The sequence below is a fragment of the Amphiura filiformis genome, chromosome 12 (assembly GCF_039555335.1).
Source record: "Amphiura filiformis chromosome 12, Afil_fr2py, whole genome shotgun sequence".
Classification (NCBI taxonomy): Eukaryota; Metazoa; Echinodermata; class Ophiuroidea; order Amphilepidida; family Amphiuridae; genus Amphiura; species Amphiura filiformis.
In genome coordinates this window covers 37,133,344-37,155,591 of record NC_092639.1, presented here as the reverse complement: position 1 = coordinate 37,155,591, position 22,248 = coordinate 37,133,344, and the positions used below count along the sequence as shown (strand labels likewise).

General features: G+C 37.5%; 3 protein-coding genes across 3 annotated transcripts in view; all 3 read right to left on the bottom strand.

The window, feature by feature from the left end:
• The window catches only part of LOC140166147 (serine-threonine kinase receptor-associated protein-like), a 72,968-nt gene extending 72,066 nt beyond the window's left edge, over positions 1-902 (bottom strand). Inside the window, exon 1 of the mRNA XM_072189536.1 lies at positions 758-902. Coding sequence (XP_072045637.1) covers positions 758-872 — 115 coding nt within the window. The 5' untranslated portion in view covers positions 873-902. The remainder of the gene's footprint in view (positions 1-757) is intronic.
• Positions 903-16,043: 15,141 nt separating this feature from the next.
• On the bottom strand, positions 16,044-17,180 carry LOC140166789 (thyrotropin-releasing hormone receptor-like). The gene has a single exon (XM_072190279.1). The coding sequence runs from the start codon at positions 17,178-17,180 to the stop codon at positions 16,044-16,046; it is 1,137 nt and encodes a 378-aa protein (XP_072046380.1).
• A 3,729-nt stretch (positions 17,181-20,909) lies between these two features.
• Positions 20,910-22,046, bottom strand: LOC140166788 (thyrotropin-releasing hormone receptor-like). The gene has a single exon (XM_072190278.1). The coding sequence runs from the start codon at positions 22,044-22,046 to the stop codon at positions 20,910-20,912; it is 1,137 nt and encodes a 378-aa protein (XP_072046379.1).
• Between the last annotated feature and the right edge of the window lie 202 nt (positions 22,047-22,248).

Below are 22,248 nucleotides of genomic sequence, written 5' to 3'. Positions count from 1 at the left end.
AAAACAGCACTGCATACTGTCTACTGAAAATAAAAATTGTATTAGTTACGAACAATGGATTGTAAAAACATGACAAATTCATAAAATACAAAAATACATTTTAATGGCATAAAATTCATAGAACACCGTCAAATTTGTTTACAAAGACATAGGCCTACAGTAAATAAACAAATTAAACAACACAATGTAAAGTGATTCAATAATATAATAATAATTAAGATATGATTAATATATACTAGTACTATTAATAATATTAAATGATAGTTATTTTTTATTGTTATCATAAGAAAATAATAATAATAATACTATAATTTTTACTATAATACCGTATTAATTATTATGATATGAATAGGTCGTATTGATTATTCCATAATACATGAATATAAATGCAAACAATTGGAAGTTGTATTGATTGGCCATATGACCGCATGCACTGCATTCACGGCACTTTACAGTTTACACAGTGAGTCAATTGGGGCGAACTTGTCGTGGTATGTACGTGTATTGGGGCGAACTTGTCGCGGTATGTACGTGTATTGGGGCGAACTGGTAGTGGTATGTACGTGTATTGGGGCGAACTGGTAGTGGTATGTACTGGTGTGGGGCGAAACGTCCTGACACCCAATAGAGAATGTACGAAAACATGCAAAGGAGCAGAATTCGGAATACTTTACATCACTTTCACAACCAATAAAGGCCTCTAAAACTGGATGGACTGATGGAATCTGAAAACACTGGGGTTTAAAATGTACCTTACCTTTACATGCACTGATCAAGAAGTACCCGTGTGGAGTAATGCCGCTGAAGTCCAGATGAACAACAGGTCTTGTATGGCCACTGCAACTCAGCGGAGTCTGCCGTAAAGTCGCCATTTCTTTCTTTCTTTCTTTCTTTCTTTAGCAATTTCCTCCTCTTGTGTAGGAGCACCTCCGTAATCATGGTAATCAAAGTTTACAGACCAAAAAAAAAGTTGTTTGTCTTAGGCCTGGCCATATTTTTTTTTTTTTTTTGGGAAAAAATGCCGGATTTGGAATATCTCTGGACCTAGCTAGAGCTAAATGTTAGGATCATTCATTGTTGAAAATAATAATTTAAAAAAACCTCAAAAAAACATTTATGTCTTCAATATGCAAAGTTAGGCCGAATACAAAATAAAACATGTTTCTCATCCCATCCCGCTTCCTTTTTTGAAGCCGCTTCAAATTTTTTTTAAATTCAGTTACAACTTTTGAAGAAAGATGTCTTGGAAGTTGAAATGTTTTCTATAGTTGCTAATATGCAAGAAACATTTTTTGATTCTGTGATCAATAGAGGGGGTGTAGTACCAGAACAATAAAATAAAAAGGGCCTTCTCCTTTTTCAGGCATTATTTTATTTCTATACGCTAATACGGGTGTTTATATGGGTATTTACACTTATTTTTCAATAAAAAATAGAAAATAAAAAAACCTTCTTGCTCTTTTTTTTTAAACCCGGACGAGAAACATGTTTTTATTTTGCTCGGCCTTAAGCTATTATTGGTGTTCATGTCATAGGCCTAGTCTATAATATTATTATGGCCTTATATTATTATTTGAATTATTAATGATTCAAAAATACATTGTTGGATGATCTGTATGAGACTATGACATGAACACAAATTAGGTCTAAAACTATTGAAGAAACAAAATGTTGGGGTTTTTTTTAAGTCACCTCAATCGTAGCATTCAGGGCCATTCCGACCATTTATTAGACTTCTCCGTAGTCCACTTGCCCATTTTGCATAGGTCTACTCAGGCTATTACATTTAAGCATATAACGCTGATTTGTATTAATGTGTGTGCAATTGATAGATTTTCACATCTGATATTTTCAGTCACTGTACTCCCTCTGTTTGTTAGCTTCCCAAGTGATAGGCTATGGTTTTTTTCCAGTATTTTTTTATTTATTATTATTATTATTATTATTATTATTATTATTATTATTATTATTATTATTATTATTATTATTATTATTATTATTATTATTATTATTATTATTATTATTATTATTATTATTATTTTTTTTTTTTTTTTTTTTTTTTTTTTTTGCTTGCTATCTTCTGAAGATAGCAATTTTGGTCAACTTCGTCATTTTAACATTTCTTTATAGCTTTGCATCGGCGGCCTAGTGCCGATTTCAAAAAGAAAATGTGGTGTGACATAAATGTGGCGTGACATGCCATAATTTGCTCTATTCTGGTGCCGGTGTCTATATAGCTCCTGCATTGATTTACATTAAAATTGAATTATCTCAAGAACCGAATACCGTATGACGCTGAAAAAAACTTTGAAATACAGCTTTTACATTTCTCTATCTGTTTTATGTCATTTTGGTCACAGTGTTTGTCGGATTCGTGTGATTTTGCTATCAACTGCAGATAGCTCAAATTTAGATGCCCGTTGGTTGTCGTTTTTGTCTGCTGAACGAGATAAAGGGTAGGCCTACATACTACAAAAAGGCTTTCCATAGACTTTCAGTTTCAGTTTTCAGTTCTTAACCATGTTAACTAGAACAAAATTCTGCATAACATTTCTGAAAATGACTATACACATTTAGGTCCGACTAATTTTTGAGAAACTTAGTACCATATAAACATGATAAAAGGCCCGACTGCATGCTAACCGCGTTCGTTTGTTCAAAAAATCGGCATTCGGCCTATATGCCGCGCTATTAAAAAAAAAGGGGGGGCGGGAGGAGGTAAAAATAGAGAAACAGGCATATGATAATCTCTGCTTTATAAGTGCCGTTTTAAATTTTGTTCAGCTTCGTCATTTTTATATTTCTTTATAGCTCTGCAGTCGGTCTAATGCCGATTTTTCTCTGAGCGCGCAACCCCGTTCAATGCAGTTTTGCCGTTTCGCGCCGTACTGAATCATCATCTACAACGCGTGCTAGGCAATGGTGTTTTTTTTTCTGTTTTTTTTAAATTTTTTTTTTTTTTTTTTGCTTGCTATCTTCTGAAGATAGCAATTGTGGTCAGGTTCGTCATTTTAACATTTCTTTATATAGCTTTGCATTCGGCCTAGTGCCGATTTTTATACGAAAAGAAAATGTGGCGAGACATGCCGTAATTTGCTCGATTCTGGTGCCGGTGTCTATAGAGCTCCTGCATTGATTTACATGGGTAATATTATTGAAATAGAACCGAATACCGTATGACGCTGAAACAAACTTTGAAATGAAGCTTTTACATTTCCCTATCTGTTTTATGTCATTTTGTTGTTTGTCGGATTCGTGTGATTTTGCTATCAACTGCAGATAGCTAGCTCAAATTTAAATGCCCGTTGGTTGTCGTTTTTGTCTGCTGAACTAGATAAAGGGTACATACCACAAAAAAGCTTTCCATAGACTTTACGTGCTAAATAGGGGTCGCGTTTTGGCCATAAGTTGAGTCACGTCCAACTTTGAATATATATTTGATAATATCTATAACTAGAACAAGATTCTGCATAACATTTCTGAAAATGACTACACATTTAGGTCCGACTAATTTTTGAGAAAATTAGTGCTAAATTAGTTCCATACAGAAAGGCCACAGTTTCCCGTGTTTACATCCGACTGCTAACCGCGTTCAGACCTCGTTTGTTCATTCGCACATAATCACTCAATTTTTCGCATTTTCTTTTCAAACTTGTAGAGATCACATTCACAAGTTCTAGTAAAACACGATTTTCAACACTAAAATTGTTAATCATTGTACCGATTATCTAGAATTTTTATGCAAAGTTTGGGACTATAGGCGTGATAAACTTTTACCGGAAACCGCTTCACAGGCGGATTTATAGTGGTATATGCACCCGAAAGCGATATTTTATAGAATCATGTTACTGGTGTGCTATCTTCTGAAGATCAAATTAAAATTTCAAATGTTGGTACATTTTGCTTTGGTTTATAATTTTAACTGCATGTGGTTTTTTGTTCTACTGAATACTAGTATATAGCTGAAATTAAATGCAGGCCTATGTTTTCATTGTCCCCTGCGCGAGATATATATTTTCGAATCGAATTAGGCCTACTGGTACTATATCTACTGAGAATCAAATTAAAATTTCAAATGTTGCGACATTTTGTTTTGGTTTAATTTGGGACTATAGGCGTTAATTTGGGACTATATGAGATTCTAAATGCTAGGCCTATCTTCAGTAGATATAGCGAAAAAAAAAAATAAAACGCGCACGGTTACTCTGCACAAATAAAAAAATCGGCATTCGGCCTATATGCCGCCCTATTTAAAAAACAAAAAACAAAAAAAAGGGGGGGGGGAGAGGTAAAAATAGAGAAACAGGCAGATGCGGAAAGTGATGAGTCTGTAATATCGCTTTACACTTTCTGATCGGGACTGATGTATTATAAAGAAAAAACTCGCCGCATAATGATGAAGTAAAATTTTAGAGAAAATAATGTAAAACATTACTTCTAGAGTAGAAAGATGCAATGAATCGGGATGAGATTCTAAATGCTATCTTCAGTAGATATAGCGAAAAAATCCAAAAATGCGCGCGCGGTTACTCTGCCCGAATTAAAGAAAATCGGCATTCGGCCTATATGCCGCGCTATTAAAAAAAAAAAAAAAAAGGGGGGGGGGGAGGAGGTAAAAATAGAGAAACAGGCATATGATAATCTCTTCTTTATAAGTGCCGTTTTAAATTTTGGTCAGCTTCGTCATTTTTACATTTCTTTATAGCTCTGCAGTCGGTCTAATGCCAATTTTTCTCTGAGCGATCAACCCCGTTCAATGCAGTTTTGCCGTTTCGTGCCGTACTGAATCATCATCTACAACGCGTGCTAGGCAACGCTTTTTTTTTTTATTACTATTGTTTTGCTTGCTATCTTCTGAAGATAGCAATTTTGGTCAGCTTCGTCATTTTAACATTTCTTTACTAGCTTTGCATTCGGCCTAGTGCCGATTTTTATACTAAAAGAAAATGTGGCGAGACATGTCGTAATTTGCTCGATTCTGGTGCCGGTGTCTATAGAGCTCCTGCATTGATTTACCGTGGTAATATTAAAATTGAAATATTATCTCAAGAACCGAATACCGTATGACGCTGAAACAAACTTTGAAATAAAGCTTTTACATTTCCCTATCTGTTTTATGTCATTTTGGTGTTTGTCGGATTCGTGTGATTTTGCTATCAACTGCAGATAGCTCAAATTTAAATGCTCGTTGGTTGTCGTGTTTGTCTGTTGAAATATAGCTGAAATAAAATGCAGGCCTGTGTTTTCATTGTCCCCTGTGCGAGATACATATTTTCGAATCGAATTAGGCCTACTGGTACTATATCCAAATTCATTCGCCCGGTAATTTTTTTCTGGGACACCCTTTATACTGACTCTCATTGTAGGGCCATTCAGTGAAACTTCTAGCGCCAATCCGGCTTGAAATGTGTGTGTGGGGGGGGGGGGGCACCGGTCGACCCGGTGAAAACGCTCAGGTGAGTAATTTGAGAGAGATTTTGCTTTCTATTTTAATTTTCATTTACCGCTACGTATGAATATATATATCTGTGATGTTTCAATCTGTCTACACGATCGCTACGGTTCAATGTAATTTTTGCCAAAGACCATTCGCTGGATGCTATGATCGCAAAAGTTGAAAATAGTTCATTAAGGGGACTCGATCTTTTGTGCGTAATTATAGAGGGCCAGGGGATTCACTCTATTTATTAAAAAAATTATTTGAAGAAGTCAAAGAGCCCTAGGAATAAAAACTGTAGTGTAATTCACGCCAGATACAATTTCTTTATACGACAAAAATTAATTTTTGTAATCGATCAAAAACAAACGTTTTATATCAATTTTAAATTTAGCCTGAATCCGTAAATATGGTACCTCTCGCCCTTTTTTTAGGTCAAGGCTATTTTTACCATTATGCAGCGAACCATTGTTGAAGCTATTTCACATACATGTACAAAACATTCTAGAGAAAGAATGAGGACATATAGGCCTAGTGTTGAAATATCTTTTGTTGATTTCGAATGATAATGTCATGAAGTCGTAAATTTTAAGGTCAAATTCCTAAAACCAAAACAAAACATTGCGACGCAGATAATTCCCGACTTACGCAATTTCATCATCACATCAGTGTCTTTATTATTTGTTTGAAACCTTTCCCAAACGTTCGTGCTATTTATGCATAAAACGGCTAATCTATCTTTACAAAACGCGTCTTTTTTTAGTAAACAAAAGGCTAAAGATGGCATTATGAGATTTATCTTTTATCATTACACTCATCCGCTCAACTGTCACGGTGGTCGAGCGGTAAAGCGCTAGACGCATAATCGAAGGAAGTTTAGAATCGCTGGTTCGAGTCCCAACGAAGCCTGTGGAAACTTTTTTTTCTTCAAAATTCATGATCGCATTCCGAAATGAGTCACTTGTCGGTAAATCATGTATCGTATCCTTAAGGAAAGGTTTCAACCAAAAACACTTTTTATTTATTAAACATGCTAGACACTTCACATATGGCATCAAGACATTTGGGTTGAAAAAAAAAGAAGCGAAAATGAAAAAATTCCCAAATTTGGACATTTACCGATTTGTTGGTGTCGGATTTCAAAAGAGTCCAGGTACATAACGTAACATGATAGAAACCAAATTATTTGTTTTTAAATGAAAGATAATAAGCATACTAAATAACAAATGTACTTTAGCCTATATAAACGTACGGGGTTTTGATCAAAGTTGCTTATTTAACCGACCACTATAATGTGTAAGTAATACGCTTTCCCGCGTGCTTACAATTACGTTCGTGAAAAATAAAGAACACTGGGAATTAAATAGCTTTCCATATAAAATTATCGAATTCCTATTATAAAAGTAATGCTTATGGCGCGAATCAAGGTCAACCTGCAGTATTCTTAGATATTAAATGGAAAGTTGAACTACAACTGCAATGAAAAACTAATTGTGATCGATTGACCAATACGGATATTAAGAACTGTTCCTTTCCCATCGGGAGTGCGTATGATGCAGGGGCTTAGCAAGCGGGAGAACAGGAAGGACGAAAATTAAATAAGGGTTAATAATGGATATGTAAAAGCAGGGCCGGATCATTACCATTTTTTTGGCCAAATAGGCCCGGGTCCAGGGCCCCCAAAATTGCCCTATGCATCCGGGCCTATGCACCTTTCTTTTAACCCCAATAACAGCATGTTTTTTGGACATCGCTCGCATTCAAATAGCCCAAATTCATGTTGTAAAATCCTAATAGCATTAAGGATACGTCTAGTCAAAAGTGTGCAGCCTCGACGTAATACCACTATAATTATTTCTGCCATTATTATTTTTTTCATATTTTGTGAATATTCTTCTGTTCGATATCACACTGTTGTTCTTTCTTACCCGTTAGCTCAGTCGTCAGAGCGTGCGCTATGAATGATAAAGGGCAGTGGTTCGAATCTTGATTACAGAACCTCTTTTATCATGAAGGAGTGTCAATAAATAATGCTTTTGTCCCCATGTTTTGGAATGAATATTGGGATTCTGTTCTATTTTTTTTTATTTATTATCATTTTTTTTTAGATAAATGTGTACTAAATAACATCATTCCAAACGGCAACGAAAACCGTGGTGGGACACAATTGGCACCACCTGTTAACTATCAATGCGTGATATAGTCCACATAAGGCCAAAAAAGTGTTTGTTTGCCCAGACACGACGAAAAAACATCAAAAACTTTTTTATTTATTTATTTACAATGATATAAAAAAAAATAAAGAAAATGATGTTTTTTTCCTATAAAAATGCCAAAAGACACTTAAAAGTTAATATTCCTAGCAATCAAAGCTTTCATTTTCCCCCATTTAGCCCTTCCCAACAATATTGTACCATCAATCAACATCAATGTAGAGAACCAAACATGACAAATATGGTAAATCCCGCCCTGGTTAAAAGGGTCTGTACTGCTCCTTTACTAATGTCAATTAAGTGAATGAAACACATGAAAAACCTTTGTTTTTGTTCTAAAATCTTTCACGATAAGCATGAGAGTTCATTTTACGCGGTACAAACTTCATGTGCGAAATTGGCAAAAGGTGGCCCAACTCGGGCGATTAAGTAAAATCGGGCAAAGCGTTAGAACCTAAACTAGGGAAGACATCAAGTCAAGTTTTTCAGGTCGCCAAGATATTATTATTATTAATTCTACTGCATATCACATTTACGCCATGACCCCTTTAATTTTTTTCTGAAAAGCAAAAATGCAATTTGTTAATCATATAAGGCGATTTTACGCAATGTATAAAGCTTGATATTCGCGAAAATGTTAAAAGCGGCTCAAATTGTTGTCTCTTGTTTCTGTTTAATAGCCAAGACGTTATTGCTTCCATTGCATATAACATTGTTGCCATAATTTTTTTTTTCTTAGAATCGAAATTTCATTTGTATGGTTTTTATTGTTACAGTTTGTATTATACAGTGTGCATCTTTACAACGTACCAGGCTAATGGGTGAGATTTGATCAATGTTGCTAACTGAACACCGTGTAATTGCCAGTCCGGCAAGGCCCGCAGAGCTGGCATAGTATTTGCTCGCGGGCAACTCAACCCAAACCTCCACGTGGTGTCGGATGGGTAACGCAAACTTGGGCAATGGGGACCAGGCTTGGATGCGAGGAAGTCAAGCTAGCGGAGGTTCATGTAAAGTTTTGACCACGTTCTAGCCCTTCCTTGGCTGACTCAGCCTGGGTTGGCTCTGAAGAGATACCGTTTGTTTTTTTACCACGTCTACAAAGAAATAAATTTGGATTCATCGTACGAGCACATACAGCAAGATATATACAACGAGGCATGAAGAAGATAGAAAATAACTAAGATGCAGTGAAGCAGATAATTACGTTTTGTGACTGAATGAAGATATACAGGTGCAATTTGACAAAGGAGTGAGTACTGGCGCAAATAACCATAGTAGTTGAAAGCGCCATACAAATCTACAAAAAAAAAGTGTAATTGCCAGGGTAATAGAAGACTTAATGTAAGCACAGTAGGTCTATAATACAGTACTAATTACTATTTTTGCTTTTTATCTCATTGGGCTTAAGTGGAATCTAATACGGAGTCATGTAAATGCTTTCTTAGGTGTCAGGAGTTTGTCCTTGAGATAACTCCAAAAGAGAGTTCCCTATATTGGACTCATGAATGAGTGAAGTGGGTGACTCTTTCATTAGTGTCAGGTTGATTCAAATTGTGAGTCGTCTCACTAGGACAAACGTAGACTCTATTAAAAGATCACTTCAACGCCTCTCTTTTCTGTGTGTATTATGATTATTATCACTTCACGATACTTCTAGAGTTGTTAAGAATATAATTAACAATACGTTATTATAGACAATTCCCGACGCAGTATCCAATTTACGCACCTTATGTTTCAAATACCTAAATTTATCTTTATTACTGAACAGATAAAACAAAATAAATGTGTTATGACCAAATGTTTTCAGAAACTTATCGCATGAACTGTTTGTTCATTTTGTAGAATTGTCATTGTTCTAACTTATAATGAACAATTATGTCAAGTAAAATATGTATTTAACTGATTTTGCTCGTCAAGGCACTCGGCCTGCTCGATCAATCACTCAGGTTATTGTCTCGTTGACGGAATAGGTGCGTCTTGATACTGTGCTTATCTTGGTATCTTCCACCCCTTTAATAGTATCTCTCGAGGCAAACCCAAATGCTTTATAGAAGGCCTGACGATATAAGGAACTGGTCAGGAAAAATATAATTGGATTGACACATGAGTTAACGAAAACTAAACAACGAGTAATCAAGAGCAATATCCGTATTCTTCTTTCGTAAAAAGACCTGTCCCTGTGTTATGTGCCAGCATATTGTGGATGGAAGTAACACGAAAAGGAGCTTGTGTCGCGAAGAACATCAGACCGTTGATGATTAGGAGACGTGCCACCTGGTTTCGTACGCGGTTCATCTGTTGAGCTGATGCGTCGAATTTGCCATCGCTCTGTTTCAATGAAGGACGTCTTCCAAGCGTGATTATGATATGGGTGTACATAAAGAGATTCCCAATCATTGATAAAGCAAACGGAATCACATTCCACGCTTCAGAAAAGATGTAAATATCAGGATGAGCTGCGACACAGAACTTGATCACGCGCGGAAAAGACGCAAATGTTGGATTTTTTGGCCAAATAGCGCAGTAAATATCATGACCACTGTAGCGTGGAACAACACATGCTGCAAGAAGCACTCCGAACAACCAAGATGCGATGATGAGTTTTGTGGTACGGCCTTTGCCGCTGATAGCTCGAAGTTGAAGCGGTCTGCAAATGGCACAGTATCTCTCTATTGCTACTAATGTTATTAAAACAAGAGATGTGCTATAGGTGACGTACATGAATCCAAAAGATCCAACACAGCCAATCCATGTTTTATAAAAGATATCAAATCGAACAGGTGACGCATGGTAGGTCGCAAGATAGAGTCCCGCCCCGAAAACAACAAACATGAGATCCACAGCGGCGACGTTCACTAGATAGGCATTTGTAATGGTGCGCATTGATCTGACACGATATACAGTAAAAATAAAAGCAAAATTCGTTAGCACTCCGACTGCAATTAGTATGGGTACCCCAATAATGAAGAAATAATTTTCAGTCGTCGAATACAGAAAAGTTGCCGCTGCTTGCGGATGAGATAGGTTTAATGTTATGTAAGGATTACATTCCGGCCACTCTCCACCTATTGCAGCCATCTTCATTCACAGAATAAGAAAGAGATTGTTAAATTCCTGTGAAGTGAGAGAAGTCCCTTATAACAAGAGTTGAACGTTTGCCTCCTCGCGAACAATAATTGAATATAAAACTGGCATTGCAGTTTGTATATATAACGTACCGGGCTAATGGGGGAGATTTGATCGATGTTGCTTATCAAACCGAAAACAAGTTGGAATCACTATAAAAATATAAGAGTCGAGGTACCGTTTGTTCAGTAAATAGACATTTTTAATAAAATGGGAGGAAATTACTGGGCGAATTTATATGGTCACCTTTAGTGGAGAGCTCAGTTAGTTATTTAGTAGAAAGATCAAGAAGTACGATGTTTTCATCTGAGTGCTCTTTTAGATATATCAAAACATAGGTAATGAGTAAGGGGAAGGCGGTATCTTTCATCTTATGTTGTCATGTTTTAATTGACTATAACATTATTATTTTTGCTAATGGTCAATTTCTTATCCATCTAACCTCGCAATTATAACGTATATCTTAAACCAAAGGTTCCTTTTTGCCCATACTGCAGTTACTGTCCGTTTTCCTATACACAATACACAGAGCTCTCACAATTGACGCGTGACCTCTACAAGTAGTGTATGTTAGAAGTACAGGCAATTGCCTAGTTAACGTTACTGTGTGAAAAATAACCGGCCAATATTTAAAGTATTCTCTGAAATTCTAGAAAATATAGTTTTGTAACATGTCCTAAATTTTGAGCTAATTTAGGTGTTTGGAAATATTTGCACTTTGGTGTTTTAGTGTATGTTATAGGCAATAGGACATTGCCTAGTTAACGTCACTGTGTGAAAAATAACCGGCCAATATTTAAAGTATTCTCTGAAATTCTAGAAAATATAGTTTTGTAACATGTCCAAAATTTTTAGTTAATGTAGATGTTTGGAAATATTCGCACTTTTGTGTTTTAGGAAGGATATGTAAACGACAGATAACACCAAAAATATGAAGAAATTATTTCCAAACCGTGTTAAGTCTGCAAACCATCAAGCTTCTCATTTTCAAGAACGCTGGTTAACAATATGCACACTATTGTCTCATTTCGTAAACAAAAGCCCATCCAGTATTGTTACCTTGCGTTCGCTTTATAATCGTTCACCCAACTGAAACTATAATACCAGCTCATTGCTCATTGCACAGGTAAAACAGAAACATGTGTAGTGTGGATTTAACAAGAGAAGATCTGATTTAATCAGTTGAGCTGTTTTCAATGAGTGTTATCTTGGTTTAATAGCTTTTAATGGGGTTTAAGTCCTGCCTGCAAAGGTCGTGGTGAATTCTACTGTAGACATGATTGCATCATGCGTCATCAAACATGACCCCTTTATTAGTCCCCAGCAGGGATCTGCTTGAGTGCGCTTGGTGGGGTCTGGGGGAAAATCCCTGTTTCCATTCAAGGTGTGAGGTACATTTTGCAGGTGATTTTATGGTGACCTGACCTGTACTAACAGTGAAGAAAAAAGGATCTTTCATCTTGTGTTTTCATGACTGTTTAACTGACGAAAGCATTATTATTTTTACTAATGGTCAATTTCGATTACATAACAATCCAATAACAGATGCAAAAACATGAATATAATAAATGTTGCTATGCTGAAATGGTGAAAACAAACATTTTGTGCGTAATACATTGTTGACTGATTGAAGAAATTTACAGGTTGGACCTTAATGTGAATTATTAGGACCCTTGTTAACATGACATTAACGTGACATTATTACAAGAAATTCATCCATCTTTGGAAATCAAGCTTACGTATTTAATATTTATACAAATCAAATCGGTTTTAAAGAAGAAACTTCACGTACACATTTTCATACATTTCATATTTACAATTCTTTACGAACATTAATAGGACATAGACCCGGCAATCCAGTAGCGTAGTCAGTTGGACGGGGGAAGAGCTATAGACAAAATCTGACAAAAAATAAAAGAGAAAAGAGACCCCGACAAAAAAATGAAAGAGAAAATCGAGAAGGCAAAGGAAAAGAAAAGGAAGAATGAGACCGTTTCCCACCAATATACAGACTGTAACAATAAAAGTGATTGCTATTTCGCTTTTATACAAAAAAAGAGAGAGAGAGATTATGGTAACAATATTATATACAGTGGAATCAGTAACATCTTGGCTAACATAAAAACTTTACTTTGTTTCTTTCGGGCTCAAATGCTATGCTCAATTAACCAAATCGTCCAGAAAACGAATTGGGTCGCTTTGGACATTTTCGCGCATATCAAGCTTGCGTCGCGTAAAATTGACTTTCGTCACTAGCAATTGCATTTTTACTTTTCAGAAAAAAAATAAAAGGGACCATAGCGTAAATACAAACTTGACAGTTAATATGGAATAATTTTTCGCAAAATTCCAAGACTAGTCTGAACGGAGTCTGCATAAACCGCACGGGCTACATATTAATTGGATGTGTCGGAGATGGTGTAAAATAGTGGTTTGATAGAAAATGTGCTTTCCATAAGTTTAAAATTAAGGTGCTCTTAATGTAGCGAATTTGCCTAAAATGGCGGATTTAGGGAGGCTGCATTTTAGCTTTGTGGGGGACACAATTTCGGACCTTATGCAACATTGTGCTGCTATTATCAAATTCATAGGGGTTTGAGGTGATATTTCTGAAACTTGGCATTCATCATAACTGAAATACACTTGTAATGTAACAATTTTTTTTTCAAGGGAGGAGCTTAAAAATAGGGCTCTTAAAAGTTGTACGTACTCAGAAGGTTTGAATGGCCAACTAGGGTCAAATGTTATAAACTTAAATACGGTAAAAATATAACTGCGCGGATTCCTGGTTATTCAATGATCTCACTCTGTTTCTTTTTGTACACGTTTATACAATTTGGCCCCAGGGAACCATTCAAACTTTCCGAGTGCATACTACTTTTAAGAGCCATATTTTTAAAGCACCTCCCACTTTCAAAACTGGTAGATTGCAAGTGCATTTCAGTTCTGACGAACAGTTATTGGTATTTAGGTTCGGTAAATATCGCCTCAAACCTCAATGAATTTGATAACATCAGAAAAAAGAAAGATCGCCATAATTTAAACAAATGGAAAGCACATTTTCTGTTGAACAACTATTTTATACATCTCCCGACACACCCCAATTACTATTTAGCCCGTACGGTTTATGCAGACCCCTTCCAGACCAGTCTTGGAATTTTGCAAAAGAATATTCCATATTAGAAAAACTTTACTTGGTTTCTTTCTTAGTTCAGGTTCAAGCGCTATGCCCGATTTTACTTAATTTAAAGCACCGACCAGATGATTCATGATTTAACGCAATTCAGTCACTTTTGCTACACAAATACACGAAAGTGGCCCAAGCTGGTTTAGGACTACTTTACACAACTGACTATATCTTCGCTTGTAGACTACCGATTTTATTGAAATAAACATGTGAAAGGAGCGGGATAGCGCTATGGCCGAGCGGATATTTGGAGCTAGCGCCACCCATAAGTCAATGGTAAATGTAGCGAAGGCAGATCTCTAAAAAGCCCAGATTTTTCGAACAACAATAGCTAGCAATACTGCCACCATCAGGGTAAGTTGGTGTGGCAGGACACACCGCGGTATTCTTAAGGGAAATCCCGGTCAGGCTTACAAACATTATAAACAATTTATTGTTATTTGACAAAAAGTTTTATTGAAAGTTCTTACTCTACAAAATGCGTCTTGACCTACTACATGAACAACATAATTTATGTCACGAAGGGCTTACACCATATCTGGCCCAATAAATTATTGAATTTCGCAATGCACAGCTAGCTATTTAATTAAACAATTACCAACAGTGTGGTTTTATATGCTATGTTATGACACAAATGGTTTGCCATACTTCGTTTGGTTTTAACACATATCTCAACACATGCATAATTTTACATAAAGTTTTACAGATTACCTTACACAAATTGCAAAGAATACCTTTTATAAGGTTCATCAAAGTATCTTACACAATGACAAGTTACAATACATGGTGCTTTTTTAGATTCATCAAAGCACATTTTTATGTATACACCATAACAAAGGTCACTGCACTCTCCACTTTATGCACCTATCTGAACTGGTTAGAATGTCCAACCTCAAAACAATTGCTTTTTGCCTTACTCTTGAACTCAATTTGTATACAGTACTACTGTTCTCTCTTCCCTAAACTTGTTTCCACTAAAGCTCCCTCACAACTCACCTAATCTGCAACTCCTAAACCTTCGGGAGTTGATGATGGGAACCACATTAACAATTCTGCACCACTGCGCAGATTTCACTTGAAAGACAATCTTTTTGTATTAGGAAACACATAGGGGCCACTATTGACTTCAAAGTCCACGAGTAGTCAACATTGCCTTTATAAATGGAAATCATTTTTGAGTTGATACATAAAGCCAGTGTAGTTTCATCCAATACTCAATTTGACAGTTTATAACACAAGTATAATGTTTCAACAATAGCTGCGTCATTTATCAAATTAACATGTTATATTTTTCTCACATGTCAACCACCAACTTCAATACTAATTTTGTCAACAATGGTCTGCCATAACCAATTTTAGAAATACGCATCTAGAGTTGTTTAAGAATAGTATTTATTATATAACAATACTTTATTATAGTCAAGTCCAGACACACTTCATAGAATACCCGAAAACAAACGCGCAGTGATTTATATTGCGCTACGCACAGGCACAACGCCTAGTCGTTGATCCACAAGCCTCAGGACACGTTACAGGTTGTCGCTGACCACTACGGCCCACATCATTCCATAAACCATTTTAACAACAAATCAGGGACTTTGCTGCTACAAGAGCGCACACCCTAGACATTCCACAATTAACCATCGCAACCAGGATCAGCTCCCCGAGTTTCGTACGGGTTACAACGAGACACTTAGCAGCAAGTTCCTTGTCCAGGGGAATTTCAAGCTAACTCAATTTTTCCACGAGAGCATATTGGCACCGCCGGGGTTCGAATCCGCAACCTCTCGCACCAGAGTCGAACGCCTTAACGATTGAGCTAACTTGACTGCACACTTTAACTAACGTACTTTATGCTTCAAGTTAAGTTATCTTTATGACATGTTCAAACAAACAAAAGTATCCGCTAAAAACGTGTTATGATCAAACGACTTGTATTCGTGAACTTATCGCATCCACTGTTTGTCAATTTGTAAAATTACCATTGTTCTAGCCCATAGAATGAACAAGAAAATATGGCAAATAAAACTGATTTTGCTCGTCAAGGCACTCAGTCTGCTCGCTCAGTCAGAAACACTCAGGTTATTGTCTCGTTGACGGAATAGGTGCGTCTTGATACTGTGCGTATCTTGGTATCTTCCACCCCTTTAATAGTATCCCTCGAGGCAAACCCAAATGCTTTATAGAAGGCATGACGATATAAGGAACTGGTCAGGAAATATACAATTGGATTGACACACGAGTTAATGATTACTAAACAACGAGTAATCAAGAGCAATATCCCGTATGCTTCTTTCGTAAAAAGACCTGTCCCTGTGTTATGTGCCAGCATATTGTGGATTGAGGTAACACGAAAAGGAGCTTGTGTCGTGAAGAACATCAGACCGTTGATGATTAGGAGACGTGCCACCTGGTTTCGTACGCGGTTCATCTGTTGAGCTGATGCGTCGAATTTGCCATCGCTCTGTTTCAATGAAGGACGCCTTCCAAGCGTGATTATGATATGGGTATACATGAAGAGATTCCCAATCATTGATAAAGCAAACGGAATCACATTCAACGCTTCAGAAAAGATGTAAATATCAGGATGACCTGCGACACAGAACTTGATAACGCGTGGAAAAGACGCAAATGTTGGATTGTTCGGCCAAATAGCGCAGTAGATATCATTTCCACTGTAGCGTGGAACGACACAGGCCGCGAGAAGCACTCCTAACAACCAAGATGCGATGATGAGTTTTGTGGTACGGCCTTTACCGCTGACAGCTCGAAGTTGCAGCGGTCTGCAAATGGCACAGTATCTCTCTACGGCTACTAATGTTATTAAAACAAGAGATGTGCTATAGGTTACGTACACGAATCCAAAAGATCCAACACAGCCAATCCATGTTTTATAAATGATATCAAATCGTACAGGGGAAGAGTAGTAGTTCGAAAGATAAAGCCCCGCTCCGAAAGCAACAAACATAAGATCTACAGCAGCGACGTTCACCAGATAGGCATTTGTAATGGTGCGCATGGATCTGACACGATATACAGTAAAAATAAAAGCAGAGTTGGTGAGGACTCCGACTGCAATGAGTATGGGTACCCCAATAATGAAGAAATAATTTTCAGTCGTCGAATACAGAAAAGTTGCCGCTGCTTGCGGATGAGATAGGTTTAATGTTATGTAAGGATTACATTCCGGCCACTCTCCACCTATTGCAGCCATCTTCGCAGAATATGAAAGAGATTGTCAAATTCCTGTAAAGTGAGAGAAGTCCCTTACAAGAGTTTGAATGTTTGCCTCCTAGCGAGCAATTGAATATTGAATATAAAATTGGCATGACAGCTAATATATATAACGTACCGGGCTAATGGGGGAGATTTGATCGATGTTGCTTCGAACACAATGTGTATAATAAAAATTCCTGTAAAAGGAATAGGACGAGCAAATGAGGAACTCTCAAGATAAAGGTGTAGTTATGATATTTGTCATCATTAGGATGGGAGTGAAATTTTGATTGAAATAATTGAACTAGGACGGTTGCTGTTGGAAGTTTATTGTTAGTATGAAATTGCTGGCCAAGTGATGAACGTCCTTGATCGTGAAGTTTAAACCGATTTATTTGTGGTATTATTAATGGCAAGCATGAGCGTCAATCCGGGGACAGGGGGACATGTCCTTCCACATTTTGGGATGTGCGACACAAGATCAAATGCCCCCCCTCCTCCCCACGTTTCGGCAAATACGTACCTGGTCTTAGTAGGCTTACTATAAAAAAAATACAGGTAATATTCGGTATTATACCTTGATTTTTGGCTAAAATAGCACTTCATCCTCTATACATTTAAATTCATCTTGATTGGGGACTAAAGATTGCGTGAACAATACGCGCAGTTGATGAATGTTTTCAGTCATCCAGTTGTAGTATATGAAGTTTGGAATTAAATCAAAATACTGGACTATTTTTTAGCAAAGCTACGTTGCGTGTGGTACCATCACACTTCATCAGGCAACTGACCCGCTGGACTGGTCATGTGACAAACGGCTAGGGATCGTGGCTAAAAACTGTGGCTACCCGAACTGGGCATTCTTGAAAGCCAACAAGAAGAAAAGCCAGGATAACCAACAAACCAACGGCACGAGGTGGTAGACCTACTAAAGCGCGGGCTGCGCTACCGTTCATCTCGGGAACCTCGGAACGCGTCACGAAACATCTGAAAGCGTACGGGATTGCAGCCTCGTTTAAACCAGGAAATACCCTCCGTGGTAAACTTGTTCATGTCAAGGACAAACAACTCAAAGAGAAATCCTCTAATCTTGTGTATGGACTTGTGTGTGCTGGCAAAGACTGCATTGAATCCTATGTGGGTGAAACCAAACAAGCCCTAAAATCCAGAGTAAATCAACATAGGCGGCCGAGCACCAAAGAAGCGCAAAACTCCGCTGTTTATTTACATCTCAAAGAAAGTGGTCATTCCTAATTCCATAAACAACGAGGATGCAACCATTTTAGACAGGGATGAACAATGGCATCGCCGAGGCATTAAAGAAGCTATTTGGGAGAGAGTAGAATCACCACCACTCAATAAAAGGGGAGGCCTGCGATACAACCTTTCTCACGCATGGGACAGAGCCATCAAGCCGATCCCTAGCCGTCTGTTACATGACCAGTCCAGCGGGTCAGTTGCCTGATGAAGTGTGATGGTATCACACGCAACGTAGCTTTGCGAAAAAATAGTAAGTCCAGTATTTTGATTTAATTCCAAACTCCAAATACGCGCAGTTGTCCCCGTAAACTTGACTGGTAAAAAGCTTTTCCTACCCTGCTGATGTCTTACCCCTGGTATGCCCTTCGAAGTTCTTTCTTTGATTCCCCCCCCCCCCCATTCAAAGAAAACAATTCCTTGTTCTTAGTTCTGTTTAAATACGAACACATTCGGTTAACACCTTAATTTGGGTATGAAATAGTGTCAAATTGCACATTTTGCGCGATTCCGACCCGAAATGAATCCAATGTGTATCATCTTTCAAATTTTCTCGCGCTGCGCGCGCATATATGCCAGCCTAATCTGGCCAGAATAATGCTCACTGGACAAGAAGTCCAGGCACACGACTAGAAATGATGAACTGCAAACTGATGAGGTAAAATTTGCAGGTTTTTGTTTAGTTATACACTATTTATACAAGTTCTTAATCAACGAGCAAGTTCACAGCACAATTTATAGTTATAGGGGCAAGGAATCCAGAAAGTGTATGTAGCTGGGAGGAAAAGCCGACGATCAATTGAAAATTTTGACCTTTCATATTGAAGATTGTGTTTTGGGAAAAAAATCCATATCTTTAATACGAAAGGTCAAAATTTCAATTGATCGTCGGCTTTTCATCCGACCTACATACACTTTAAGTATAAATTATCAGATTTATAAAGTTTACTTTAAAATATCAATTTTTAATCATTTGCCGTTAAATGTGTATTACATTGCGAATTTCACAAAATCAGAAGGACATTCTTCGTATTCAGAATGCAATTCGATATGTCTGATGTGCTCTAATGTCCCACAATAAATACTGTCCAAACGTTCATACCCTACCCCTTAAATATGCTGAATATAACTTTTGAGATCGGCGTTTCCTATAATTACCCAACTACAGTGGCGTATTCAGCCGCATAAATGTGTGCAAGATGGTGTACATTTCCTATGTAGATTTTCCTCACCCACTTATCTTTCACCCCTTTTCTTTTAGTTTCTTCTTCTTCTTCATTTATTATTAAAATCAGATGTATTTGACATTTGACCTTTTTTGCCTACAACTCAAGAACTGTTCATTGGAGACAGGTAGAACTATACTTTTTCTGAATCCGTATAATGAGAGGAACGCATTGGTATGGTTTTTTACCCAGATTCAACTTTGACAATTAGATCCTGCATAGCGACCCATTTTTGATTTATGCACACATTAGCAATGTTTCCAAACTTCCTTTTTTCTCCTTTTTTGATATGTTGCACAGGGAAGGTCTTTTAGATATACTAACAGCAAATTACAATACTTTCCCTAAATTGAATAATCTAATCTTCCAATAGGTAACATTAAATTAACCACTTATTTTGACGCCCTCTTTCTCCTGGTATCTTTATATTTATTTCTGTTCGCCTTGTTAAATTACCTGAATGCAATTACATAATATTATCATCACCTTTGATACATTGTGAATTGTTTAAGAATATAAATTATTATACAATACGTTATCATAGTCAAGTACAGACGCACTTCATTGAATATTCGGCTATATGCACCTTATGCTTAAAAAAAAATTAAAAAAGCGCAGTGATTTATAGTGCGCTACGCACAGGCACAACGCCTAGACGTTGATCCACAAGCCTCAGCACACTTTACAGGTTGTCGCTGACCACTACGGCCCCACATCATTCCATAAACCATTATACAACAATTCAGGGACTTTGCTGCTTCAAGAGCGCACACCCTAGACATTCCACAAATAACCTTCGCAACCAGGATCAGCTCCCCGAGTTTCGTACGGGTTACAACGAGACAAATAAGCAGTAAGTTCCTTGTCCAGGGAATTTCAAGCTAACTCAATTTTTACACGAGAGCGAACTAGGCACCGCCAGGGTTCGAACCCGCAACCTCTCGCACCATAGTCGAACGCCTTATCGATTGAGCTAACTTGACTGCATAGTAAAGTTATCTTTATGCAACAAACAAAGGTATCAAATTGGCGCTAAAAACGTATTATGGCCCAAGAATAAAATAGCATAAATTGTTCATAATATGCTAATGTTTTCAGAACGTTATCGTATGAACTATTCGTCCGTTTGTAGAATTGTCGTTGTTCTATATAGCCCATAGAATGAACACGAATATGTCATAAAATATGTATGTAACTGATTTTGCTCGTCAAGGCACTCAGTCTGCTCGCTCAGTCAGGAACACTCAGGTTATTGTCTCGTGGACGGAATAGGTGCGTCCGGATATTGTGCTCATCTTGGTATCTTCACCCCCTTTAATAGTATCCCTCGAAGCAAACCCAAATGCTTTATAGAAGGCATGACGATATAAGGAACTGGTCAGGAAAAATACAATTGGATTGACACATGAGTTAATGATTACTAAACAACGAGTAATCAAGAGCAATATCCCGTATTCTTCTTTCGTAAAAAGACCTGTCCCTGTGTTATGTGCCAGCATATTGTGGATTGAGGTGACACGAAAAGGAGCTTGTGTCGCGAAGAACATCAGACCGTTGATGATTAGAAGACGTGCCACCTGGTTTCGTACGCGGTTCATCTGTTGAGCAGATGCGTCAAATTTGCCATCGCTCTGTTTCAATGAAGGACGTCTTCCAAGCGTGATTATGATGTGGGTATACATGAAGAGATTCCCAATCATTGATAAAGCAAACGGAATCACATTCAACGCTTCAGAAAAGATGTAAATATCAGGATGAGCTGCGACACAAAACTTGATTACGCGTGGAAAAGACGCAAATGTTGGATTGTTTGGCCAAATAGCGCAGTAGATATCATTTCCACTGTAGCGTGGAACGACACAGGCCGCGAGAAGCACTCCTAACAACCAAGATGCGATGATGAGTTTTGTGGTGCGGCCTTTGCCGCTGATAGCTCGAAGTTGAAGCGGTCTGCAAATGGCACAGTATCTCTCTATGGCTACTAATGTTATTAAAACCAGAGACGTACTATAGGTGACATACACGAATCCAAAAGATCCAGCACATCCAATCCATGTTTTATAAGGGGAATCAAATCGTACAGGGGAGGAGTAGTAGTTCGAAAGATAAAGCCCCGCTCCGAAAGCAACAAACATAAGATCTACAGCAGCGACGTTCACCAGATAGGCATTTGTAATGGTGCGCATGGATCTGACACGATATACAGTAAAAATAAAAGCAGAGTTGGTGAGGACTCCGACTGCAATTAGTATGGGTACCCCAATAATGAAGAAATAATTTTCAGTCGTCGAATACAGAAACGTTGCCGCTGCTAAAGGATGAGATAGGTTTAATGTTATGTAAGGATTGCATTCCGACCACTCTCCACCTATTGCAGCCATCTTCACAGAATAAGAAAACAGGTTGTCAAATTGTGGTACGTTGCAGAAGTCCTACGGAATCCTTCAAAGAGTTTGAACGTTTGCCTCCTCACGAACAATCGCATACTGACTACATTACTCAACTATTATACTTTAGCCTATAACGTATGGGAGATTTAATCAGGCGTTCCCATCCCACCTGCTTACAATTAAATTCGTGAAA

What these genes read in the sequence shown, in the direction of transcription:
- LOC140166789 (XM_072190279.1), bottom strand. Translation starts at nt 17,180, where the DNA reads ATGGCTGCAATAGGTGGAGAGTGGCCGGAATGTAATCCTTACATAACA.
- LOC140166788 (XM_072190278.1), bottom strand. Translation starts at nt 22,046, where the DNA reads ATGGCTGCAATAGGTGGAGAGTGGTCGGAATGCAATCCTTACATAACA.